The 25,593-nt window shown below is 42.0% G+C and overlaps 1 protein-coding gene across 4 annotated transcripts in view; it reads right to left on the bottom strand.

Annotated features, from left to right (window-relative positions):
* The window catches only part of LOC139581167 (ankyrin repeat domain-containing protein 50-like), a 42,837-nt gene that overhangs the window by 13,369 nt on the left and 3,875 nt on the right, over positions 1-25,593 (bottom strand). For all 4 annotated transcript variants that reach the window (XM_071410649.1, XM_071410647.1, XM_071410646.1 and 1 more), the window contains exon 3: positions 13,108-13,343. In XM_071410649.1, coding sequence (XP_071266750.1) covers positions 13,108-13,343 — 236 coding nt within the window. The remainder of the gene's footprint in view (positions 1-13,107; positions 13,344-25,593) is intronic.

Here is a 25,593-nt window from a genome sequence, read left to right on the forward strand (position 1 = left end):
ATGCAATGCAGGTCACGCTAGTTAAACTAGTAATATCATCAACCATGTGTAGTTAACTAGTGATTATTTTTGATTGTTTTTTATAAGATAAGTTTAATGCTAGCTAGCAACTTACCTTGGCTTCTTACTGCGTTCGCGTAACAGGCAGGCTCCTCGTGGAGTGCAATGTAAGGCAGGTGGTTAGAGTGTTGGACGAGTTAAGGTTGCAAGATTGAATCCCCGAGCTGACAAGGTAAAAATCTGTCGTTATGCCCATGAACAAGGCAGATAACCCACCGTTCCTAGGCCGTTATTGAAAATAAGAATGTGTTCTTAACTGACTTGCCTAGTTAAATAATGGTGTAAAAAAATGCCCCAATTAATCGGCCAATCCGATTAATCGGTCGACTTCTAGTCTATTTCTCAAACTAGACACTCTAATGTACTTGTCCTCTTGCTAAGTTGTGTTCCGGGGCCTCCCACTCCTCTTTCTATTCTGGTTAGAGCCAGTTTGGCTGTTCTGTGAAGGGAGTAGTACACAGCGTTGTACGAGATCTTCAGTTTCTTGGCAATTTCTAGCATTGAGTAGTCTTCATTTCTCAGAACAAGAATAGAGTGACGAGTTTCAGAAGAAAATTCTTTGTTTCTGGCCATTTTGAGCCTGTGATCGAACCCACAAATGCAGATGCTCCAGATACTCAACTAGTCTAAAGAAGGACAGTTTTATTGCTTCTGTAATCAGCACAGTTTTTAGCTCTGCTAACATAATTGCAAAAGGGTTTTCTAATGATCAATTAGCCTTTTAAAATAATAAACTTGGATTAGTTAACACAACGTGCCATTGGAACACAGGAGTGATGGTTGCTGATAATGGGCCTCTGTACGCCTACGTAGATATACCATTAAAACAAATCTGCCGTTTCCAGCTACAATAGTCATTTACAACATTAACAATGTCTACACTGTATTTCTGATACATTTTATGTTATTTTAATGGACCAAAAATGTGCTTTTCTTTAAAAAACAAGGACATTTCTGATTGACCCCAAACTTTTGAACAGTAGTGTATGTATGACCACTAGGGCCGGGCAATGAAGTTATATCTACCACAACCCTTTGGAGACTTAGAACACAGCTACAGTAACATGTCAATAGCGACAATTGATAACTTTTCAGATAATAAAAAAATGTGCCGCATCAGAAGAGTCGGTATCTTTTCAGACAGTAGAATTCTGCTCCGGCATATAATGTTCTATTGTTTCCCTGACAACAATAAATGTTGCTGATTGATGTGCTGCTGTGTTTTGTATGCTGTTTTTAATGGTAGTGTAGATAGATGTACTCTCTTTCTACTAAATGTATTGGTAAGTCGAGGTATTTAAAGAACTTTTAAGTACTTTTTTAGGAGAGCGTGGTTTGCCGGCAGGCAGCATGCAGGCTGCATGCAGCAACTTGAGATTATTTGATTGACAGTTATGGGTGCCTAGTGATGGAAGTTAGTCCCGCTTCAGAAGCAGCATTACTTTACAAATGCTGTGCATATCTCCAGAGAAGGTTTCGTGCCGGCAATTTAAAAAGCCGTAGTGTTGCCCACCCTAACAGACAAACAAACATGTTGTACCTGAGGCGCTTTTGATGGACCACAATCCATTATATCTGAAAAGGGTAATCGATACAGGCTACATGTAGCTGCAGTTTCATATTATGAAACAAAAACAACTCCAACCCACCAGGGCCGGCCCTGGCCGTTCTGCCGCCCTAGGCGAGACAAACAAATTGCCACCCCCTGCAAAATTACAATAGTCCCTATAAGAAAAATGACGTTGAAAAGAAATAAAATAAAATATGTATTTCTGGACATTTAGAATGCATATTTCCCTGGAGGTTGAAAAGGTGCCTTTTATGGACGTTGAAAGTACGTATTTTCAACTTTAATTCAGAACCAAATTAATTTTGTATTTTATTTTACGAATGCCCATCCATGCCCATCCACGTTTGTAAAACAGGCTGTTGCATTGGCTTTATTAATCCTGATTCCTGTGACTAATCCATTTGGCTATTTAACCTCTGAATATCAGCTACCCAACTTCATCAGGAGTTATCCTGAGCCTATTTGCAATGTGTTTACACAGCGAGAAATGCAGAAGTGTTTTCCTTTTCGCTATGATCAGCTCGTCAAAAATGTAGGGATACAATCTTGAAACCCATGATTATGACATTTTAGCCCACAGGAGGAAACTCCTGGACAGCAGTTATGAGTAGGCTGGTTGTCCATTCCATAAAGTCCATTTTCCTTTGACCTATCCTGTTTTCAAGATATGTTGTTTGTTACAATATCAGTGCAGTTTTATATTTGATTGGGCGCCATTTAGTTTAGGTTCTTTGATCTCAGAAATCTGCATGCTGTAAAAAAAATGTCCATCTCATTACATTATCATACATTTCATCTCCACCCTGTAGACTACAGAAAAGGCCACATACTCTACAATATCCTATATCTGCTACATGATCTATGTTAGATCATTTTTTTGACGGAAAGCTGGTGGAGCGCCGCAGCGATGGGTGTCTCCAACAGAGAGGCACACTGGGAATGGACAAGCAAAATATTTTGTGGCCCTGCCTTTGAGAAAGTGGGCACTGCTTATCACAGGGTGGCATCAGCGCTCACCTAAAAAGCCCATATGCCACTGGTTGAGAAAAACACTTTTGTGGGGCTTTACGTGTTGTTGGAGGTCAGTTTAGCTCAGAAAATGCCGACCTCGTCAATCTTCCGCCATAGTCAGCCGCCTAATCCTGCCTAATGAGCAGGCCGGCCCTGCCACCCACTCAGTAACGAAGAGTACCCAGTGCTCGCAAGACTGTTCTGAAGATACCTCTGTATCTCGGCGACATCGGTCTCAGATATCCTACAGGCAACAGACCGAAGACTGAAGACACACTTGTGTCATTAGCAAAGAGAAAGGGCAGGTAGCCCAGTGTCAGGGAGAGAGAGGAGGAGCAGGCAGAACCACGTGCATATGTCTTGGTAATATGCATCTCGCAATGTCTTGTCGCGCATGCCTCGCAAATTCACCAAAGAGGCCTAAAGTTAGCCTTTTTCTCTCTGGTTTTATTGAAATTTACACAACTGTCCACAGTCTAGTTAGGCTATAACACCAAAAATAATATGTTTTGTGATAACTGCACTGTGATTTTAATTGTATGGGGGAAACATTGTTTCGGGGATTAGGAAGTTTTCTTAACGTTAAGGATCTCACCTTGGTTTAAACGTTTCAAGTGGTCACACCACTAGTAGGTACCCCTCTAATCATCGCCATTGTAGCTTTCGATACATGAACCTGGCAGTACTCAAACACGTGCCAGAAACCTATCCTTGAGGAATATAAAGAAACAATGTTTTTTTTTATGACTAATTATGTTCTAAAATGCCAGTCCTAACGAACAAAAACATTCGTGGAGGCTATCTGCGGAACGTTACCATTCCAAGCTATAAGAGAGACGGCGAAAAACAATCTGTCCTATATAATGCGGTCACTACTAACAGAGTACAGTAGGATTATAATAACCCAGTGACCCAAAGCCTCAGTGTCAGTCAATGTTTTTAGCAACAGAGCATTTTCCACTGCCTCTCCCAGGCCCTGTGACCTCCTGCTCCACCTCAGACTGATTCTCCACTAAGCATTCTGGATGCCTTCAGCTGAGACAGGAAACCCACTGGCCGAGAGGAAGAGGCCATTAAGAGGGGGAGGGGGGGGGACTGAACGATATCTAGGACAGACGACCTAAAAGTCCATTTTAGCCAGCCGGGAGCCTTTGCCTCAGCATGATGTTTTCAAAGGTTGTCTCAATGTTTAATTTAGACGTGTGTTTACCCACCAAGAGAGTATCAGTGAATCAGACTACACTGCCCAGCCAATCGTAGACGTTTTTGTATTTTTTATTCAGACAATGATTAACAACAAATGCACTCCTTCTCTCCTACAGTTTTGAGATTAGTGGCCTCCCACAGTTCCCACAAAATTGATCATATGTAAATTATGAAGACTTGTGGTGTGGAAAACCCAAGAGGAGGAAAAGAGAGACGGCGAGTTAACCGCGGCCATCTTGAAATAGAGCATTAGCCTTGAAAACCCTTTAAAAATATTTCCAGAGGCCCATTGAAAGGGAAAGAAAGAAATGAACAAGCAGGGGCCTCCAGTCTGAACATGCCAAAGAGGCCTTTTCATTCAATTACTATAAATGGAGGAAGCTGACCTACAATTTCCACTTGAGTCATCGCAGACATCACTTCATATGGCCTGAAACTCTGCTGTGCAGTCATGGCATTATCATTGTTCTCCTCATGTGGCACAGATAAGCACAGGCGCAACGAGAGGAACTTGAGCCAACAACTTCAGCTCCTTGCAGTAGCAGACGTGGTCACTAGCTACACAGTGAACTGCTAACACAAGTCAGCGTGACTAACGTTGCACACACCTTCCACAAAGATTGTTTTATTTTAACTGCAGGCAAGTGTGGGGGGGGGGGGGGGGGGTGCAACAGTACGAGCATGGACGGCAGGGGTCTGAACAGAGAGGGACTGCTAAACAACCAACAACTGATGCATTCATCAGCGCCAGGGATGCAGCTCTGAGTACAGGCCTCGGAGCCAGCTGCTGCTCGTTACGAAACTGGATAGTAGCCAGGAGAGACACAGCCCTATGTACAATGAGGAACTGTTTTCAGATGACAAATGAGGCAGGGTGTGTGTACGTGTGTTTGAAGTGGGGGGGTGGTGGTTACAGGTTCTGGCCCATGGACCTGGTTCTGAGCGTCAGCATCTCAAATGTATCAAGTTCTTAGCGATCCACCATCTTTAATTCATAAGATCCAAAAGATAAACAGAAAGCCAAGCTCATCTCCTCTGGCCTGCTGTAAACCCCCACTCGACAAAACGCCTGTACAACAGCTGCAGAGGTCTTGGCTCCAAAAGCGAAAACTGCAGCCTTCCAAACACAAGTACGTGGAACGAGAGACTGCTTAAACCATCTGTAGAAAAATATGTTTTTTTCCCAAAGCTCCAGTTGCCTTTTCATTTTGAAAAATGTTTGCTGCTAATATTGATTACATTAGGTAAATGTTAGTGAACAGTGGAAAGATGCTGTAGTCCAGTGGTTATTGAGAAAGGAAATGCAGATGGTAGTTGGTATTTATTAAGGCAGTACAAAGCAAACTGTAGCCTACCCGGAGTCAGGTTTATTTGTTGGGGGAAGCGGAATTATGTAATTGATACAGAATTTCTCCCTCCAATTTATACGCCATTTTTGTCCGTGCACGGCACCCTGACATGAGAAGCGGCATCAAACGTGCAACTGGAAAACAATTACATAAACATTCAAAACAATTAATTTGCAAAGTGTTTATCCTGGCGGCACAAGCATGAACAGTTTTTGCCTGAACTTGTCCTCACCTGAATTTCAAACATGGGAGAGGAGACCTTCCAGTCAGACCTGCTGTGGTTACTGAATGAGAGCGGAGCGCAAACAAAGATTACACTGAAAGGGATACACTCAAGGCCCTTCAGTACGGCCTAGCATTACAGTCTACAATCCAACAGTCCTATCAAGCCACCTTCATGAAAACGCATCATGAGCTGCAGGAATACATCCAAAGATGATTTACGGGAAACACTGCAGAGCCTGGAGACAGATGAGCGGAGATTTCCAGCCAATGAAACACTGTATTGTACTCCAGATATACTTTGAATGGAGCGAGGGCCAGAGCATAGTGGTATGAGATTAAGAAAGCAGCATATCCCGAGTGCCTATGTTCAACCTCACTCTTTGACCCACAATGGGTCACTATATCTACAGCTGGGTTTCACTGCGACATGAAACCTCCTTATTGCATGCAGCTGCACCAATGACTACCTTCATTAAACGTATGGAGATAAAAATACTACCATGTTTTACAACTAAGGGCCAGACATTTTTCCTGACCACATGCCTAGTTACCAGAAAGAACAGTCTTGTTTCGGTTACGGTCTTGCCATGACTGAACTCTTAGTGACCTCATTTGGCCCACTCTCCATGATTTCCTGTTCTCCTGCACAGTAATGTGTTCAGTCCTGGATGCCAATCATGTTTTATTAGCCACTTCAAATAAACCTGTATCTGCTACTGGTGTGCAGTCTGGAACCATTTTGGTCAGCATGTCCACACAACAGATTTAAAGCTCAGCCCATGGAATTTTCACAGAGCTCGCTGTAAAATCAGGTACTTGCAAATGTATTCTTGGCATGCAAGTCGGCGGCAGTATGGGATACCACCCTGTCTTTAGCAAAAGTCACCCCTTGTTGCAAGGCGAACCGCTGGCGTGCCAGCAATTACAGGGCATTTATTTTCCTTAAATCAAATGAACACCTAGTTAAAGATCTTCTCTATCGAAACGAGAACCGACATACCTCTCTACACAGAAACAAAATAAGAATACTAATCTTGTGTATGAAACCGGGATCGTTGGAAGAGGCCTTGCTGCATACGAAAGGCCCCCACCTAGGAGGCAAAGAGACCCAATTCTTCAACCATGTCTCGGGTCACATTTCTGCAGTGCAGCACCAAAGATGTTATAGACCTGTAATTTGCTTGGCTGTCAGACAGCTCGTGGTAAATACAGCATTCAGGGGTATTATGGTTGTCTTCAGTGCAGCCAAAGTATCAGCTCAACACGCAGACCCAGAGGTTAACCAGCATACAGGAATACAGACCGGATGCACAATCTGCATGTCTAAACACCAACTCAGGTGTTAACAGCAACTGGCCTCTTAAGATATTAGCTAATTATAACCTATATCTAAATATGGTTAACAATTAGATGGCCTCAATAGTATCAGAGACTTTGCAATCAAAACCAACATATCTAAATAGTCACTAGTCCAACAAAATACTATAATTTTAAGTATATTTTAGTCAGTTGAGGCTATGCATCCTGTAAGCAATACGTTCTTAGAAAAATAGGTGGTCCACATATCTAGCAGTAAGTTATTTGAAAAGTCACTTCCACTTCTAATGATTTTACCCATACTACATCCAAGCATCCTGCATCAAAGACAATGATAGTCAGTCCAAACACCGCCTTCGTCCCTCTTCTGGGAGCATTCCACTCCTGGCACAGAATAAATAAACAGTCCTAGATGCTTTATAGCTGTATTTGTGTTGTCAGCAGGCCAGAATACAGTATATTGAGGTCCCTCAAGTGAGGCCTCTCCATTTGCTCAAATAGTAAGAAAAACAATTCCCAGGATATAGATGTTAAGAGTGCTGTGACCTTCTTGCTGAGGGGCCCTATGCTCTGCAGCCCCTCGTAGCCACACTTCGGTCTGCGGGCAAGAGCTGGTCTGAGAGCCGTGGTGGGGGCTGGAGAGTGGGGCAAGCCCACTTCAAACAGGACTGCTATTTTAATTCCTGGTCAGTGGTGGTAAATCAGGCCTGTCACCTGGCCTTGGTGCAGAGAAAGGTCCATTCATGGCTGGAGCTGCGGAGGAGGAGGAGAAGGAGGCACAGCTCCTCACTAGGGTGAGCTTGAGCCTCACTCTGAAGATATGTGAGAGAAATAAACAAAAACACACACCTACCCGAAACCGGCCCGTATAAAATACAGCAGATATCTTGACTTGCCAGTCAGTATATCAGCAATGTTCAGAATTGTACAATAATATCATTGTCGATTGATGGTCTTTTTAATCCACTATCCAGAGTCGGGAACAGATGAAGATTGTCAATATCTCAAAAGACGGTCTTAAATCAAGATGACTGCAGGTCTCAATCTCAAACGAATGAGGGAAATGGCACCATCTAATAAGATGTTTGTTTTTTAGGGTGGAGGATGGTTTAAGAGAAGGGATGTGGCATAAATACTGATACACAAGGGTGGGGGGAGTTGAGGTAAAGGTATGTATGTTGTAGACATTAGCTATGGGAAAGATTTGTGCTCAAGAGTCCAATGGATAAATCTCAAACAAATAAATGAGGTGGGCAGAATAATGTCCCCTGGATGGGTTTAGGCTTTCAACCACCATTCCTGGGTGAGTAACTGAAATATGCCCGTCTTAAAATTCAGTTGCTATACATAGCCAAAAGGAAAATACCATAATGTGTGTGTGTGTGTGTGTGTGTGTGTGTGTGTGTGTGTGTGTGTGTGTGTGTGTGTGTGTGTGTGTGTGTGTGTGTGTGTGTCAGCCAAACTTTATTTTGACAGATGGTACCCATTACCGTTCAGTGACACTTCTTTGATATGGAGATCACGCAGGAATGCATCATGCATTTTGAATGAGTTTCCACATGATTAGTCAGTCATTTTCAATGACGACCTCAATGTTTCAGCATCAACAGGGTGCACACTGCTAACAACGAGTGCAGGGCAAACAGATAGCGGGACAATCGAACAGTCCACGAAGAGGCTGCTTTAGCTTAAATCTTCAATAGACTAGTGTATATCAATCCCGACAATAAACAGAACATTTCTTCAAAAAGTAGGACCTTTCTTCTTTGGAGAGACTGCGTGTTAAATGTCTTAAGATAGCTGTTACATTAGTGGTTGAACAGACTTTTTTTCAGCGGTATTGTGCTAAGCTACCATCTTTAACCCTGATCTTGTTAACCTTCAGGCCAAATTTATTGCAAACTCTTGAGATATTCCACAAGTATTAGCTCGAGTTGTTAAAGCGATGAAGATATCTGCAGCTGGGAAAAAATGGGTCTGCTTCTGTTTAAAAGGCTTTTCCATGTCCCGCCAGGCCCCCTTCTCCCTGCTCTCCTTTTGCCGAAGGCCCAGTTAAATTGGCACAGATTCCACCCAGCTCACAACCAGAATCACTGCCTAAGTGTTTCCACCTCACTTGCCCAACGATGACCTTACAGTAGCACAAGAAAACACAGGGGGGAAAGTCAACCATGCTACAATAGGCCGCCTGACACACAATGTAAAAGAGCAGCCTTGCAACACACGTACAACCTTTATGTGCCTTCTTCCGGCAGACGTTCACAGAGCGTACAGTACACCGCCATCATAGAGGGTTTGTGAAATGGACTCTGTACAATCGGACTCAGCCTAAAAGGATTCTTAAAAAAAAAAATGAATTTCTTTAAGCCTCTTCACAGATGGCACGTTCGTTTGTTTGTGTAGCATTAGCAGAGCGGACGTGATGCTGCTGGCTAGTCGGTGGCTCACTCTTCCTGCATGGTCTCTGAAGTGTTGAGACTTCCCAAAGCACATTCCTCTCGGAGAGAGAGAGAGAGATAGAGACATGGAATAACAGTTGAGCAAGTACTTAATACAAGTAATTTCAAGTTTGCTCCTCAGGTAGAAAAGTAAAAGTCATCCTTAATAACGGAATTCCTTTTGAGTTCAAAGCCATGCAAAACTGTGCTTCCCATACCGAGATGACAAATATAGGATCGTTTACAAGGATCATTTGAGCTGGATGGTGGCCCACCCAATGCTTTAGCTTCGAAATTACCTTTCCGTCAGAAGTTGTCCTCCAAAGGCAATCTTTACTATATTCATGCGACCACAAAGTTCACACAACCACAAAACAGTGCGTACTGGTCTTCAAACACCTCCTCCACTCAGGACAAAAGGGTTATTTCCAATAGTCACATTCGGTTGCTTGGCAGATAGTGTAACGCATGACTCTGCCAACAAACTGGCCTTGTAAACAATATGGAGGAGTATTTTTTGTGTATGCTTGGCCTCAACAAGTCTTTTGGTCTATTTTGGTCATGCGCTACAGGATTTGTAAGTATTCTCACAGCGGTTATAGTAAGCCAGTGTGTCTAATGGAAGATAAAGTAAGTGTGTATGTGTGTAGAGGGGCTGCAGAGCTGAATGGTAGCTGACGGCATGTAAAACACAAGGCACTGAATACAGACAGAACAAAAATGAATAGTTTGAATGCATCAAGAGATTGGAGTTTGCATTCTGTGTAGTTCTGTGAATGTTACACCTATCACAGAGTCGCAATTCGGAAGCACAAGCCACTTTATCGGATGTGTAGACTTTGATTCTGTGACTGATGGTACAATAGCTGGGAGCATTAAAAACACGTAACAGACAGGTAAAATGTACCTCCCTTTTTAATTCTGTGTGGTATTTACAGTGACAGTAGACATGGGTTTGTCCCTTATCAAAAAGACAACAAAGGGGAAAGAGGAGGGGAGTCAAAGCGAAAACACAAGAGATAACTGTTGTTTATCAGATTGTTCCATGGAGAATAATCCTCTCAATAAAACCATATCAAAACAACCAAAAGACAGGGCTGTCTGTTTAAGCAGCGAGCAGCTTGTAAGAAAGAATCCCAGTAATAATTAAAATCACTATTATATCAGGAAGCAACTTCCTGATAAGGATTATCATGTGAAATTTAGATTGGTGGCATGTACCAGCGGTAATTCCATCACCAACCTTTGGTGTTGTCTCAAATGAAATCCGAGGATCTATGGTTGGAGGCAATCACAACATTCGGATACATTTCCGCTCAGGATGAATGGAATAACTGAAAAGTGTCAATCGTATGCAAATTGGACAAAGCCTTCCACTAGGGATGTGCATCTTTCCCTTTCAAGACGATTCTATACGTACACTACATGACCAAAAGTATGTGTGACTTAATTCCATTCAGCCACAAGAGCATTAGTGTGGCCGGGCACTGATGTTGGGCGATTAGGCCTGGCTCATAGTCGCTGTTCCAATTCATCCCAAAGGTGTTCGATGGGGTTGAGGTCAGGGCTCTGTGCAGGCCAGTCAAGTTCTTCCATACCAATCTCGACAAACCATCTCTGTATGGACCTCGCTTTGTGCACAGGGGCATTGTCTGAAACAGGAAAGGGCCTTCCCCAAACTGTTGCCACAAAGTTGGATGTACAGTATTGTCTAGAATGTCATTGTATGCTGTCGCGTTAAGATTTCCCTTCACTGGAACCAAGGGACCTAGCACAAACAATGAAAAAACAGCCCCAGACCATTACTCCTCCTAAACCAAACTAAATCTATTTGCAAGCCCCGTTCACCAGGTATAGCCAGATGAGAGTTGTCTCCTGTAGCGTACTTTAATCCGCCAAAACACATTTTCAACATAGATAGCAATAACCTAGCAAATTACATAGGTTGTCACTCAACTAATAAAGCCTATTATCACAAAATCCATGTAGCATTAGAATGTGGAAGGTGCCGTGCAGATGTGCAAGATCAGGAACAAACTGCCTGCCTCGCGTTGGTCAGCGCGCGAAGCTGGGCACAGTGCACAGTTTGACTAGGCTACTGATATTGCCTGGAGTTGTCCTGCATGCAAAATGATTTAGAGATCAATGATTGTCAACGGTTGTCACAGAAGATGAGAGGTATTTTCAGAAGGTTAGATAGAATGTAATATAAGCAACAACAAAAAATGTGAACCAGCTATTTGTAACGCTTGAATACATTTTCTGACAGACTCATGCTACATTTGGTTAGGTTTTGGGGTCCCAGGACTGCACTTGTGTCTTAAACATTTGAATCGGGGCGGATGTGCATCGGTGAATCATTACATCCCTACCTTCCTCTCAGATCCATTACAACAATGTAGCTGTGTGTTCTGTAGATTGATGATGGTATGAAAAGGAGACATGGCAGAGCTATGACTCATCAGCTGCTATGTCATGTTAAATTAAGACTGTTGGGCAGTAGGTCCAGGTCACTGGTGTAAACTGGTTTAATAAGAAATGAATGCAACTGCAGACCTTCCAGCAACTGTTACATTTAATTGTCTCGATGCAATGCGTCCATTTTAATTTCATATCTATTTTATGTCCATCGGAATTAACATGCCTGGTCCACAATAGGTTCAAAATATCGATTAGGGGGAAAAAATCCTCTAGCAAATTCCTGTTCATGTTATCGACGTACAAAAGATAACACTGCCATAGAAGAGCTTCCGGCAGGTTTCCAGAACCCAAAGTTTGCTTTTGATCCCTATTCGATCCCAAGTCTTTAACTGAGATCCAAGTTAGTATTTTTACATAGCGCATGTACATATATTAGAATCTCTCTAGACATTTATTGTGACGTGTTTGCCCAGCTACATACATATTTGCAGTTATTTGTCAGAATATGTCAGCACATCTTCTTGTTCAAAAGTGCCAGCTTCCCTGCATTAACCCTGTGCCCAATGCCAGAAACACTCACCTAAACTAGCCTTGCATAGGAATTCTATTCAGAAAACTAATTGTTATTGCCAACCACTTTCTGAACAGAGCACAGAATGAGCAGAGCTGTTTAAACGGGGTTTTACATAATGTTTCAAGCAGCAACAGGAGGGCATCTGAATTCCCCACATGTTGTGGTTGGAGAGGTAAAGGGGACACACAACCGTGCAGGTTCTGCGGCGGGTATTACACCCACGCTCTCTCTTTCTGGTTTGATTAATGCTACGCCAGCCTCTCTGCTCATCGCCCAATAGTGGGCTGGTATTCTGACAACGAGATAATGGCTGCTAGTTCGACTTGTCATGGCGTACAGAGCAGTAGTCGTTTTCGTAAGGCGTCGTGATATTTAGACGTTCTGTGGCAGGCCCTAATCTTTTTAGCATTTGATGATGTTAAAATGTCTTCGGAATTAGCCTTTTCTGAGCCGGCTCGGCTGCAGAAAAGGCTGACATTTATCACAATACGCAATAGAAAAGTTTGTCTCGCGGAAGAACATGGCATAAACTGCTCAGTAAAAGTTTAAATATAAGTGAAAAGACTAGGCTTATGCTAGGATCGCCTTACAGAAAACACAAAGGAAATCCATATCTCTCTTGAAAAACATCAGATTAATGTATGCAAATATAAGCAGTTAGAATTCTGTTTTCTTCTTCAAGGAGACAGACCAGTGTCAATACAAAATGCCAAATCCCCGTTAATTGTTTGTGTGGCCATGTGTTCTGTCTAAAGGGAACAACAATTATAATTATTTGCAATACATTTTCCTCCTTTCGGTGATAAAACAAACACATTTTACAGTAATACCAAATACTGTACAAAAGCATCACCATATGGATCCCAGATATGGACCCCATCACCCTCTTCATTTGGGTGCCTGTATGAACTCACACATTTTTATTTAGTTTTTTACCTGTGAACAGTTTGGTGATGGCCTTGTTCTGGCGGCGAGCTGAGCAGATGAGAAGGAGCCAGGGCGGGAGGTACTCGTGGTGGCTGGCCAGGAGCTCAGCGATGGTCCTGGGGGTGTCTGAGCCTGAAGACCTCTGTTCTCCCTCACCCAGCTGACAGCCTTCGTCGATGGAGTCAACCAGGAGGAAGAGGGCCTGCTGAGGTGGCTTGGCACTCAAGAGTGGGAGGAGAACACACCTTTAGGGCAAGAGAGAAGAGGAGAGAGATTTAGAACTCTCTCTGTGCACCTAACGCTTTCCACCGCAAGCTGATGCTGTTGAAGAGAGGTGAGGATGATTGCCGACGTACATCAACAAATATAGATTTAATGTCGGTCTAAGTCACACGTTTGACTGTATCTTAGTAACTGTCTCTCTATCCACAGTTCAGCTTTCAGGCCCTTGACAGGCCTTGACAGTGCAAATGCAAATCTTTAGGGAATTGAAACCTGCAGTTATAGATAACAGGTGACATGCCCCCCCCCAAACGCTTCTGAAAAAAATACTGGGGAAAACACTGGACTGTATGTACTGCATACATACAGTCTGTATCCTAAATATTTGTTCTTAGCCGGGAGCTGAAATAACTGAATTTCAACTGAATTTCAATTGAAAACAGACAGAGCAGGTCCATATTAATCAAATGAAGACGTGACAGCTTACAAGGCCGACGACTGTCTGGAATAGCCAGGAAAATCTTTTGAAAGTCGTTAAAAAAAAATTGCTGTCTGTGTTTGAGCCTACACACCCAAAAAAACAGCCTCAATACACTGTGAATAATGTACAGTATTAAACCACATCAATCCTTGTCTATACTCACAAACCCAAGGGTTTAAATGCTGCATTAACCTTGAAATAACATGAGCGTGCAAGCCAAAGGGAAAAGTGAAGACCCCATTTGCTCGAATGATAATGTGTATTATGACTGCGTGCATAAATGCCATGAAGCCAGCATTGTATCTGTTCCCGTTTTATTTTCCCAACCTGCATGCGTGTGCTGGCAAAACGTCAGTGCCTGTGTACAGTACAGAGCTGCTACCCCCAGCCCGATTCCAGTCTTGAGACTGTTGTTTTGCTGTTGTAAATTACTGCCACCGCTAAAACAGCGCTTAGTTATGCATGTCCCTCGCTGATCAAATTGGAGCCTTTTAAACATTACTTTTAGTCAGACTGCAATTCCAATGCACGGGCTCAGCAAACACTTTCCAGCCAAACCTCCCCTCCAATCCTCTATTTTCCAACAGCTCAATTTCTCAAGTGCAAGAAAAGGAGGGTAGTGCGCAGTCATCAACCTGCAAGCTCCATCATTACATCGCTCCATCTCAGAGAAACATGGCCGATTGCTCTTTCTGACGGCTGCAGCCCCACGTCGAATCTGCAGCACAGACAGGAAAACCAGCCAAGAGGAATGCCAATCTGCAGAGTTTGTGTACGGCAAACAACTACAGCAATGCCGCCTGCAGACAAACAAATTCACAGAGACAGCGATGCGGGCCTTGTTAAAGACAAAGAGCTACTCTTTTCCTTAAAATCAACTGCTTTTCAGAACTGTTGATAACTGACTTTCCTGCAGGAAGAAGACAGGGGCTTGAAATGAGCACAACAATGGGCTGGGTGCCAGACTAACGTCCGAAGAACCTCAGCCAAATGATGAGTGCATTTGTGACGCATCCTTCGCCTCGTACGTTAACACTAACTATTTTGGTTGTTCTTATTCCGTCCTCGACATATGTAAATAGCGGAGACCAATTATAATTTAGAGAAAGAAAGAGAATGTGATATGTCCCTAATGCACCCGCCATCTGTTGTGCTGCAGTCCCCATCTTCCACAGCCCGGCCACATTGTGCAATGTGGGCTTCGCTTTGAAGTTTCAGTTAAGATGTTTAGGCCGACAGGCAGCACCGGGCACCTTGCTCACGTCTTACACATTTACTGAGACGCTTTTATGGAGTGGGGGCCGAGCCTGAAATTTCCTTCATCATGCAATGGCGCAGGGAGACTGTGGCTCAGGTCCAATATACTGTGCATGTCCGGCCATGACACCATTCTATTCATGGAAAAGAACAGCAGGTGGGTCAACTACTCACTGCAGAGACCCCATTGAAAAGCAATAGCGACTAGCACAGGGCCCACTGGAAACCTGAATGAGGCTCTTTAATTAAGAAAATGAAGATTTCTTCATTTAAAGATTCCATTTGGAGAAAAAGCCTGCTCAGCTTCTTTGCCTTAGTCAGGAGAGCTTAGCAGAAAAAGACGGCATGACAACAGCTGACTCATGGCCCCATCAGGGGGTGGAGAATGAAAAAGCAACCAGCTCCCAATTTGGAAAATGCATATTATTAATTTATACATAAAGCATGGTGTAATTCCAATCATATTCTCCTAACGAATCAACCTGATAGAGACAATGTGAGGGGTTCTGCTGGGAGCAATGTGGATTCTGAGAATTTAGCAAAATGGCAGCCATGACACAGCAAGCGCTGTTACCCCATTGCATTAGCAATTCTCTCACTTCCTCCAAAATCAGAAAGGAACTCATTTTATTCCCTCTTGGATTGAGTGATTTCACAGACTTACATTGACGGTACATGTTTCTCAGCTTGTCATTGGTCAAGGACAGCGAAAACAAAACCGACAAGAAGTGGTGCAACAAAAATGTATGTAAGCGGTTACAAAGAGACTTCAGAGTGCTTCATGAAAAACGAAGCACTTTTCACACCAAACATATGCCATATTTATGCAGAGGTGAATTGGTAACATGCCAACTACGCTGGAATGAATAATGCTCGAATTTTGTCAAAGAGGAGTCAAGAACATACAGCAAAGTGTTTATAAAGTGATGGGGCTCTCAGACATGTCAACACAACACAATGTGAACTGGTGCTGCAGACAAAGTAAAACCATGTCTAAAAGCTCAAACAACTGCATCTCCACAACCCACAAACCTCTGCAAGCAGAAAAACATTTTTTTACATTTTCTGACAAACTGGCATAAAGCTATTCGGCCCACATTTCATATCTCCATGGGCTCCCCCCCCCCCCCCCCCTCCTCCCTGCAGTAGCGAGGATTAATGGATTGGTTGACTGGATTTACTGAATGTGTGCTTTTAAACAAAGCATTTTCTGAATTGCAGCATACTGTTTATCTCAGGGGGAAAAAGTATGTATAAATAGTGTAAATGCTACTAAATTCAGCAAAAAAAGAAAACGTCCCTTTTTCAGGACCCTGTCTTTCAAAGATACTTCGTAAAAATAATAAAATAACTTCACAGATCGTCATTGTAAATGGTTTAAACACTGTTTCCCATGCTTTTTCAATGAACCACAAACAATTAATGAACATGCACCTGTGGAAAGACACGAACAGCTTACAGACGGTAGGCAATTAAGGTCACAGTTACGAAAACTTAGGACACTAAAGAGGCTGTACCAGACAGGACTGGCAAAAAGTGCTCTTCACTGACGATTCACGGTTTTGTCTCACCAGGGGTGATGGTCGGATTCACGTTTATCGTCGAAGTAATGAGCGTTACACCGAGGCCTGTACTCTGGAGCGGGATCGATTTGGAGGTGGAGGGTCCGTCATGGTCTGGGGCATTGTGTCACAGCATCATCGGACTGAGCTTGTTGTCATTGCAGGCAATCTCAACGCTGTGCGTTACAGGGAAGACATCCTCCTCCCTCATGTGGTACTCTTCCTGCAGGCTCATCCTGACATGACCCCCCAGCATGACAATGCCACCAGCCATACTGCTTGTTCTGTGCATGGCAAATCTGAACTTTTTAAACACTTTTACAAGCCATAAAATCTACTTCTACCCTTGCGGTGTGACCTGCACTGCAGCTTCAATAAATGAGGCAAAGTGTATTGATAGGCTTGTGTTGTAATTATTAGAGGCTGTGTGTTTTTTCCAATCGGTAGGCCTAGTAGAACCGGCAGAAATGGTGCAGTGTATTTTAGCTTTTCGCAGTAACTTGATTCAAGGTGCAAACAGCAAATTAGTTGGCTTAAGGACAAAAAGGGCATCTGGTAATGGATGTTGCAAAATAAAATAAAAATGTTCAGGCTTCCTAGAAAATGTAGTCTAGAGTTGTCTAATAAACAGTGCTCAATAGACAGCTCAGTTAATGCAAGATAGAGACAGAAGTGGCTAGCGTATACAATTAAATAACCTGCACAAAAGCAACTTATTTTGTGCTTTGGACCAAGAAAACAAAACACGAGTTCAATTTGGCATGAACCGAACATTTATTTAAATGGCTTAAAAGCAGAAAAAGAACACAATTTAAGATAGCTGAATGAACAAAAACAGGTTTAAGCCCTACACTAACCCCTGAACGCCCAGACGAGGTGTGCATTCCCGGGTCAGACGGACAGTTATTCAACACTGTCAGTGGGATCTGAAATTTCATCCCTTCCAACTCCACGACCCCCTACGCCTTCTTCTATACCACTGTTAAATTTGACTCTGGGACACGCTACACAGTACAGGGCATGCTAGATGTCTGACGAAGTCTGATGGCGCAGACTGTCGGGACAATGAGATGGTCTCCTGTATTTCACCCTGATGAGGAAACACAAGAAAACACAATGTGCCAGACAAAGCGTAAGTAACTGCCTCCCCTACCATTCACTCTGGTCAGAACGAGAGAAGAAGAAGACTGATAGCCTGCACGGCATTGCAGGATTGACATCCTCTGAGAGCACAGAAGATCAACCGCAGCTGGGGCTTTCATTTCACATCACTTAGCGACCTCCTAACGTGCGCAGGCAACACCTCAGTTAACATTTAACCCGTTCGTCACGCAAACACGCAAAGGGGATCTGATGCACATGTTTGGGCTTTTTAGTGCGATAACACCCCCTCCCATACCCGCCGCCCCTGTATGCCAAGTCAAAGTGACGTGGACAGAGAGGCTGGCTCCAGAATGCTGAGTCATCGCGGCATCCTTTAAAAAGTGGCCTAATCTGCGGTGAGTCTTTCTGCAGTCGAGCAACGCATGAGGGGCGCGCAGCCTTTCATCTTCCATTAGCATCCTCTTTTTTCACTCCAACTGCCGCTCTGCAATCCCCAACAATCCCCAGCGCCACTAGCAATTACAAATTGAAATTACTACAATAAGAGTCAATGTACTGGTACAACTTTACAATAAGTGTCCCTTATAATAATGTATTTCCATGGTGTGCAGGTACAGTGTTATCCGAGTGAAGGTGAACATTGTTTCATGGTACTTACCACTGTTGCACCTGTGGAGTGCACAAATTCAAGAATTTGCCAATACACTCAGAGTTGAGATGCATTTTTAGGATATATGATCATGACAGGTTTGTGAGGTTAGGACAACCATGTGTGACTCACCACCTGGATTCGGTCTTACGTAGGAAAATTTGAAATTGTGTTTTGTTTTTTTACATTGGATAAAAGTAGAGACTCAGAGCTACAAAATGGTATATCATACACTGCATTTTTGAGGAACAATGGGAAAGTAATTCTGCTTTGAAAGTTGATCAACTTGTAAACTCACTTTTTGAGAAAATGGCCTTTGAATGTTTTGGTATCTAGTGAAGAGCTCTTCTTTGTCTACACCCATTCAGCATCGTTTACACCCTCTTAAGCTTTAGCCCCACCCATCTCGTTTCGCTCTCGGGGCGTTCAGAGCGCACACTTGGTGCTCTGGCCGATGATTAGTTAACCTCTGGATAACATGAAAACAGCTAGCTAGCTAGGTAAACAATGAACTAAGCTAGGTAAACAAAGTGTAAGATCACACACGTCACGTAACGTTAGCTAACGAGCCAGCCAGCGAACGTTAGCTAGCTAAGGGCTTGTAAGTAGGCATTTCACTGTAAGGTTACCTGTTGTATTCCGCACATGTGACAAATAACATTTGATTTGATTTCAAAACTTGCTTCTCCAGAAAGTGGAGAGAAACACTTATGCAGCTCCACTACAAAATACATTTAAAAAAAAAAAGATGAGTTCGACATGATTACCAACACAGACTGACCAGTTCAAATAGACAGAAGCCTTCTATATGGCAGACCAAACAGAACTCCTCTCTCGGCATGTCCAGCCCACTCATTATCTCAGCAAATCATGGCTAGTGGGAAAGTTGCTCTCTTTTTCTGTGGCTTAACCAACAAGGCTCATAATTTAACAATTTTATTTGTATTTACAGATGGCATACAAGGTTGTTATTAAGGCACATGAAAGTTCATTTTGATAAAAACATATTTTTTACGTTTCAATTGGCTCTCCTGTGAAGCCGTGACTTGCGACATACGCCAAGTTTCCTGAATCAGGTCACATATGTCATGAATGTCAGCAAAGTTTCAATAGATCCAGGTGATACGGCCTAAAAATCATATGTAGATTTGTTTAAACTTATGGGCGATTCAAAATATATCTCAATTTATTTTATTTTTTTAACAATTTCTCTAAATAAGATTTGTTGCACAATTAAAGGTAAATACACTGCATTTAAAACAGTCAGCAATAATCTAATGAATTCCGGGCTTGTTAAATTATACCTAGGCTAAATGTTAGCCTTCCACAACCCACTAATGATTAAATTGTTTTATAAAAAAATAAAAAATAAATGCTTTTTTGCCATATTCACTGATCTTGCTTTCAAGTCTCTCTATGAAAATGCACTTTTTGTTCCAAATTTAACCAGAACCATGCACAATGACCAACTTCTGGTAGCAGGCATTATAGAAAATAACAAAGGTCTTACATACAATCTCTCAAGCACAGGCCCACGTGCTACTGAGTAGTCAGCATTGATCTATTTGCTTACTTTTACAAATACACCTTCCTGTCCGACACTTTGTTTAGATGTTGAAATCAAGTGGCCTACCTAGTGAAGATGCTTATTCCTCAATATGAGATTGTGTTGCCAATTGCGTCTTTCTATGCTCATTAAAAATATAAATAGTAAAGTAAACAGATACCCCAAAACACTACTTAAGTAGTACTTTAAACCTTTTTTACATAAGTACTTTACAATACAGTGCTTGACATTTTCCACAATCATGTTCATTGATACTCACGTACAGTATGTTGTTGGGAGTTGAGACAAAACAAGCGTATCGCTAGAAGGTTAAGTTATCCTCTAATACAGTTAAATAATGTCTCAATGTGTTTCGTTGTCCATATGACCGATTCTGTTGGCCCAAACCTGAAATTCAAATAGCGAGTTGAAACTGCGTGTTGTCAGTAAGGAAGAAGTGATCTTTCGTCTTTGTTGTTGTGAGTGGCATGGGGAGGGGCTTGGAGTCTGTGTGGGAGTGGGAAGGTGCACAGTACTGTCACGTCCTGACCATAGAGAGCATTTATTTTCTATGGTGGAGTAGGTCAGGGCGTGACCGGGGGGTGTTCTAGTTTATTATTTCGATGTGGGGTTCTAGGTTTAATTTTCTATGTTGGTGATTTTGTATGATTCCCAATTAGAGGCAGCTGGTAATCGTTGTCTCTAATTGGGGATCATATTTAAGTAGTGTTTGTTCCCACCTGTGTTTGTGGGATATTGAATTTTGTGTTTTGAGTTTGTGCACGTAGCATCTCGCTAGTCACGGGTCGTAGTTTATTGTTTTGTTTGCTAGGTTTCACTTTATAATAAATATGTGGAACTCTACATCCGCTGCGCCTTGGTCCGTCTCTACACACGACCATGACAAGTACACAGCGCAGAAGGAACAAAAAAAACTAGTTTCTTGCTATACAGGCATTTGGAACATTGCGCTAGAACATACATTTGAATTAATCAAATTAATTGGATATATCACCCAGCCCTACATCCAGATCGCATCCATAATTTACAGAGTTTCTGAAAGTTTCTCCTTATGTTACTAACAACATCTGAAGTGCCGCATTACAGTAGACGAAAAGCTGCATATTGCTGTCAAACTTGATTTGTAAATGTTAGCAACAAGCTAGTCATTGCCTACAGCCATTGCATGTAGAAATATTTAGAACATTACCTTGTTCTGCTAGCTGTAGGCCTATGTATTTAAAAAATATATATATACACTACTGTTCAAAAGTTTGGGGTCAGTTAGAAATGTCCTTGTTTTTGAAAGAAAAGCAAATTTTTTTGTCCATTAAAATAACATCAAATTGATCAGAAATACAGTGTAGACATTGTTAATATTGTAAATGACTATTGTAGCTGGAAACGGCAGATTTGTTTTAATGGAATATCTACGTAGGCGTACAGAGGCCCATTATCAGCAACCATCACTCCTGTGTTCCAATGGCACGTTGTGTTAGCTAATCCAAGTTTATAATTTTAAAACGCTACCTGATCATTACAAAACCCTTTTGTGATTATGTTAGCACAGCTGAAAACTGTTGGTCTGATTAAAGAAGAAATAAAACTGGCCTTCTTTAGACTAGTTGAGTATCTGGAGCATCAGCATTTGTGGTTTCGATTACAGGCTCAAAATGGCCAGAAACAAATTACTTTCTTCTGAAACTCGTCAGTCTATTCTTGTTCTGTGAAATGAAGGCTATTCCATGCGAGAAATTGCCAAGAAACTGAAGATCTCTGGTCTTCTAGGCAGAATTGCAAATAAAAAGCCATATCTCAGACTGGCCAATAAAAAGATTAAGATGGGAATAAGAGCAGACACTGGACAGAGGAACTCTGCCTAGAAGACCAGCATCCCGAAGTCGCCACTTCACTATTGACGTTGAGACTGGTGTTTTGCGGGTACTATATAATGAAGCTACCAGTTGAGGACTTGTGTGGCGTCTGTTACTCAAACTAGACACTAATGTACTTGTCCTCTTGCTCAGTTGTGCTCTGGGGCCTCCCACTCCTCTTTCTATTCTGGTTAGATCCAGTTTGCGCTGTTCTGTGAAGGGAGTAGTACACGGCCTTGGGGCTGGGCGATATGGCCAAAATCTCATATCCCGATATAGGTCATTTCATATCCCGGAACAATACATATCACGATATAGAACATTTTATGTAAATTCAATGAATAAATAGTTTATATAAAATTACCACATGTAAAGGCCTATTTCTTATAACATTTTGAATTATACTCAACAAATAAAAGGTACATACTCATATTTGATTATTTCTCCTTTTATTTAGAACTGTTGTGCAAATTTTCAATTAAGCATGTAACAAAATATAAAATATGAATGTATAAAATCTAAAAAAGGTTAATAGAAAACACTTCAACTATAGTTGCAAACAAAATAAATATAGGCCTAAAATATATATATATTTTTGGGGGCTTGCCTGTTTTGCATGTTATTTTGACATTAATACGTGTCACATATACATTTGCATTTGGTACCTTGGGTCGAGTGTTAGCACCAACTCACAAAACCCCCATTTCTCGACCGTGTAAATTCGGGCCATGTCTTTGCAGATGTAAGTTGTAACGGCAGCTGTTATCTCCTTCCATCTTCGTGATTCTTTGCCATATGGTGTGCCGTGGACAAAAGCCTCTTGCAACGTCTGAGTCGAGGGTTTGTTTTGAGCACTCAACTGTACTTTTTTGGGTCTCATCCGTAAACTCTCTCCGTACTGTTTCACATGATTCTTGCATACAGTTGAAGTCGGAAGTTTACATACACCTTAGCCAAATACATTTAAACTCAGTTTCTCACAATTCCTGACAATTAATCCTAGTAAAAAAAAAATCCCTGTTTTAGGTCAGATAGGATCACCACTTTATTTTAAGAATGTGAAATGTCAGAATAATAGTAGAGAGAATTATTTCTTTCAGGTTTTATTTCTTTCATCACATTCCCAGTGGGTCAGAAGTTTACATACACTCAATTAGTATTTGGTAGCATCGCCTTTAAATTGTTTAACTTGTGTCAAGCATTTCGTGTAGCCTTTCACAAGCTTCCCACAATAGGTTGGGTGAATTTTGGCCCATTCTTCCTGACAGAGCTGGTGTAGCTGAGTCAGGTTTGTAGGCCTCCTTGCTCGCACACGCTTTTTTAGTTCTGCCCACAAATTTTCTATGGGATTGAGGTCAGGGCTTTGTGATGGCCACTCCAATACCTTGACTTTCTTGAACTTGAGCCATTTTGCCACAACTTTGGACGTATGCTTGGGGTCATTGTCCATTTGGAAGACCAAAGCTTTAACTTCCTGACTGATGTCTTGAGATGTTGCTTCAATATATCCACACAATTTTCTTCCTCATGATGCCATCTATTTTGTGAAGTGCACCAGTCCCTCCTGCAGCAAAGCACCCCCACAACATGATGCTGCCACCCCCGTGCTCCACGGGTTGGGATGGTGTTCTTCGGCTTGCAAGCGTCCCCCTTTTTCCTCCAAACATAACGATGGTCATTATGGTCAAACAGTTCCATTTTTGTTGTATCAGACCAGAGGACATTTCTCCAAAAAGTACGATCTTTGTCCCCATGTGCAGTTGCAAACCGTAGTGTGGCTTTTTTGCTGAGCGGCCTTTCAGGTTATGTCGATACAGGACTCGTTTTACTGTGGATATTGATACTTTTGTACCTGTTTCCTCCAGCATCTTCACAACCTCCTTTGCTGTTGTTCTGGGATTGATTTGCACTTTTCGCACCAAAGTACGTTCATCTCTAGGAGACAAAACGCATCTCCTTCCTGAGCGGTATGATGGCTGTGTGATACCATGGTGTTTATACTTGCGTACTATTGTTTGTACAGATGAACGTGGTACATTCAGGTGTTTGGAAATTGCTCCCAAGGATGAACCTGAATTGTGGAGGTCTACAATTTGTTTCTGAGATCATGGCTGATTTCTTTTGATTTTCCCATGATGTCAAGCAAAGAGGCACTGAGTTTGAAGGTAGGCCTTGAAATACATCCACAGGTACACCTCCAATTGACTCAAATGACGTCAATTAGCCTATCAGAAGCTTCTAAAGCCATGACATAATTTTCTGTAATTTTCCAAGCCGTTTAAAGGCACAGTCAACTTAGTGTTTGTAAACTTCTGACCCACTGGAAATGTGATACAGAGAATTATAAGTGAAATAATCTGTCTGTAAACAATTGTTTGGGAAAATGACTTGTGTCATGCATAAAGTGGATGTCCTAACCGACTTGCCAAAACTATAGTTTGTTAACAAGAAATTTGTGGAGTGGTTGAAAAACAAATTTTAATGACTCCAACCTAAGTGTATATAAACTTCCGACTTCAACTGTGGGTGGTAAAAGAGGTTAGTGGTGTTTGAGCCTGTTGTCGGGACCGGCCTGCGGCATATTTTGCAGAGGACAGTTTTCTGGTCCATGTCAGACTTTTCATACCCAAACCCCGCCCATGGGACCGAAGTAGCCCCTCGTTTAGGTACAAGCTCCGTGTCTCCGTGCTCTGTGTCATGTTCACTGTCCTCCATGTTTGTTTGCGCTGCAAATTTCCTTCCACACATCACGCGTGGAAGAACGCAAAGCGTCGTCCAATTGACAAAAAATGTTGCCCGTAAAGAGTGTGATTTGCGACACAACGAAATAAACTATAGAGCATAATATGAAACGATAGACGTTTTTCTATCGTCACACGATATATATCGTCATATCGCCCAGCCCTACACAGAGTTGTATGAGATCTTCAGGGTTTTCTAATGATCAATTAGCCTTTTTGAAATGATAAACTTGGATTAGCTAACATATCGTGCCATTGGAACACGATTGGAGTGATGGTTGCTGATAATGGGCCCTCTATTCGCCTATGTAGATATTCCATTAAATATCAGCTGTTTCCAGCTAAAATAGTCATTTACAACATTAACAATGTCTACACTATTTCTGATCAATTTGATGTTATTTCAATGGACAAAAAAAGGTTTTTCTTTCAAAAACAAGGACATTTCTAAGTGACCCCAAACATTTGAATGGTAGTGTATATATTTTGACTAATGAGTCAATTCAATTAAGTGGCTAATGTTAATTTGGAGGAAAATAGAAATCTAATGTTTGGAAAAACTTCAACTTTCTTAGCAAAAGTATCATAAAGGAAAAAAACATTGACGCACTGAGTGAACAAAATACTGCCAAGAAACTCAAACCTGGTTATCAGATTCAAGCCATGATCACTTTCCAAGGTTCCTTTGCTCCCACATACAGATTTGCCTGGCAGTTATTCAAACTACTGCACGCTCATTTAAAAATCCCCCTTACAAACAAACCCCAAAAGCTCTCACCTAAACAAAAAAAGAACCTGCCCTTTCAGCACATTTCCCAGTGCCTTGAGCTTTTAGAGTGCCCACATGACTGAGTTTATTCCACCTATTTATTTGTGCTCTTTTGTCCTGAGGAAAAAAGCTAGACATGTGGCAGGGAGACAATTTCAAATGAATTCCACTGTTAGTACTCTAGTCAAAACATGGTAGAGGCCATTGCTAGAGGGAAAGCATGTTGCAATTAGATGACATGAGTACATTTGTGAGATTCCTTTGTATATTATCAAGTTTGTGCAGTTTAG

The sequence above is a fragment of the Salvelinus alpinus genome, chromosome 7 (genome assembly GCF_045679555.1).
Source record: "Salvelinus alpinus chromosome 7, SLU_Salpinus.1, whole genome shotgun sequence".
Classification (NCBI taxonomy): domain Eukaryota; kingdom Metazoa; phylum Chordata; class Actinopteri; order Salmoniformes; family Salmonidae; genus Salvelinus; species Salvelinus alpinus.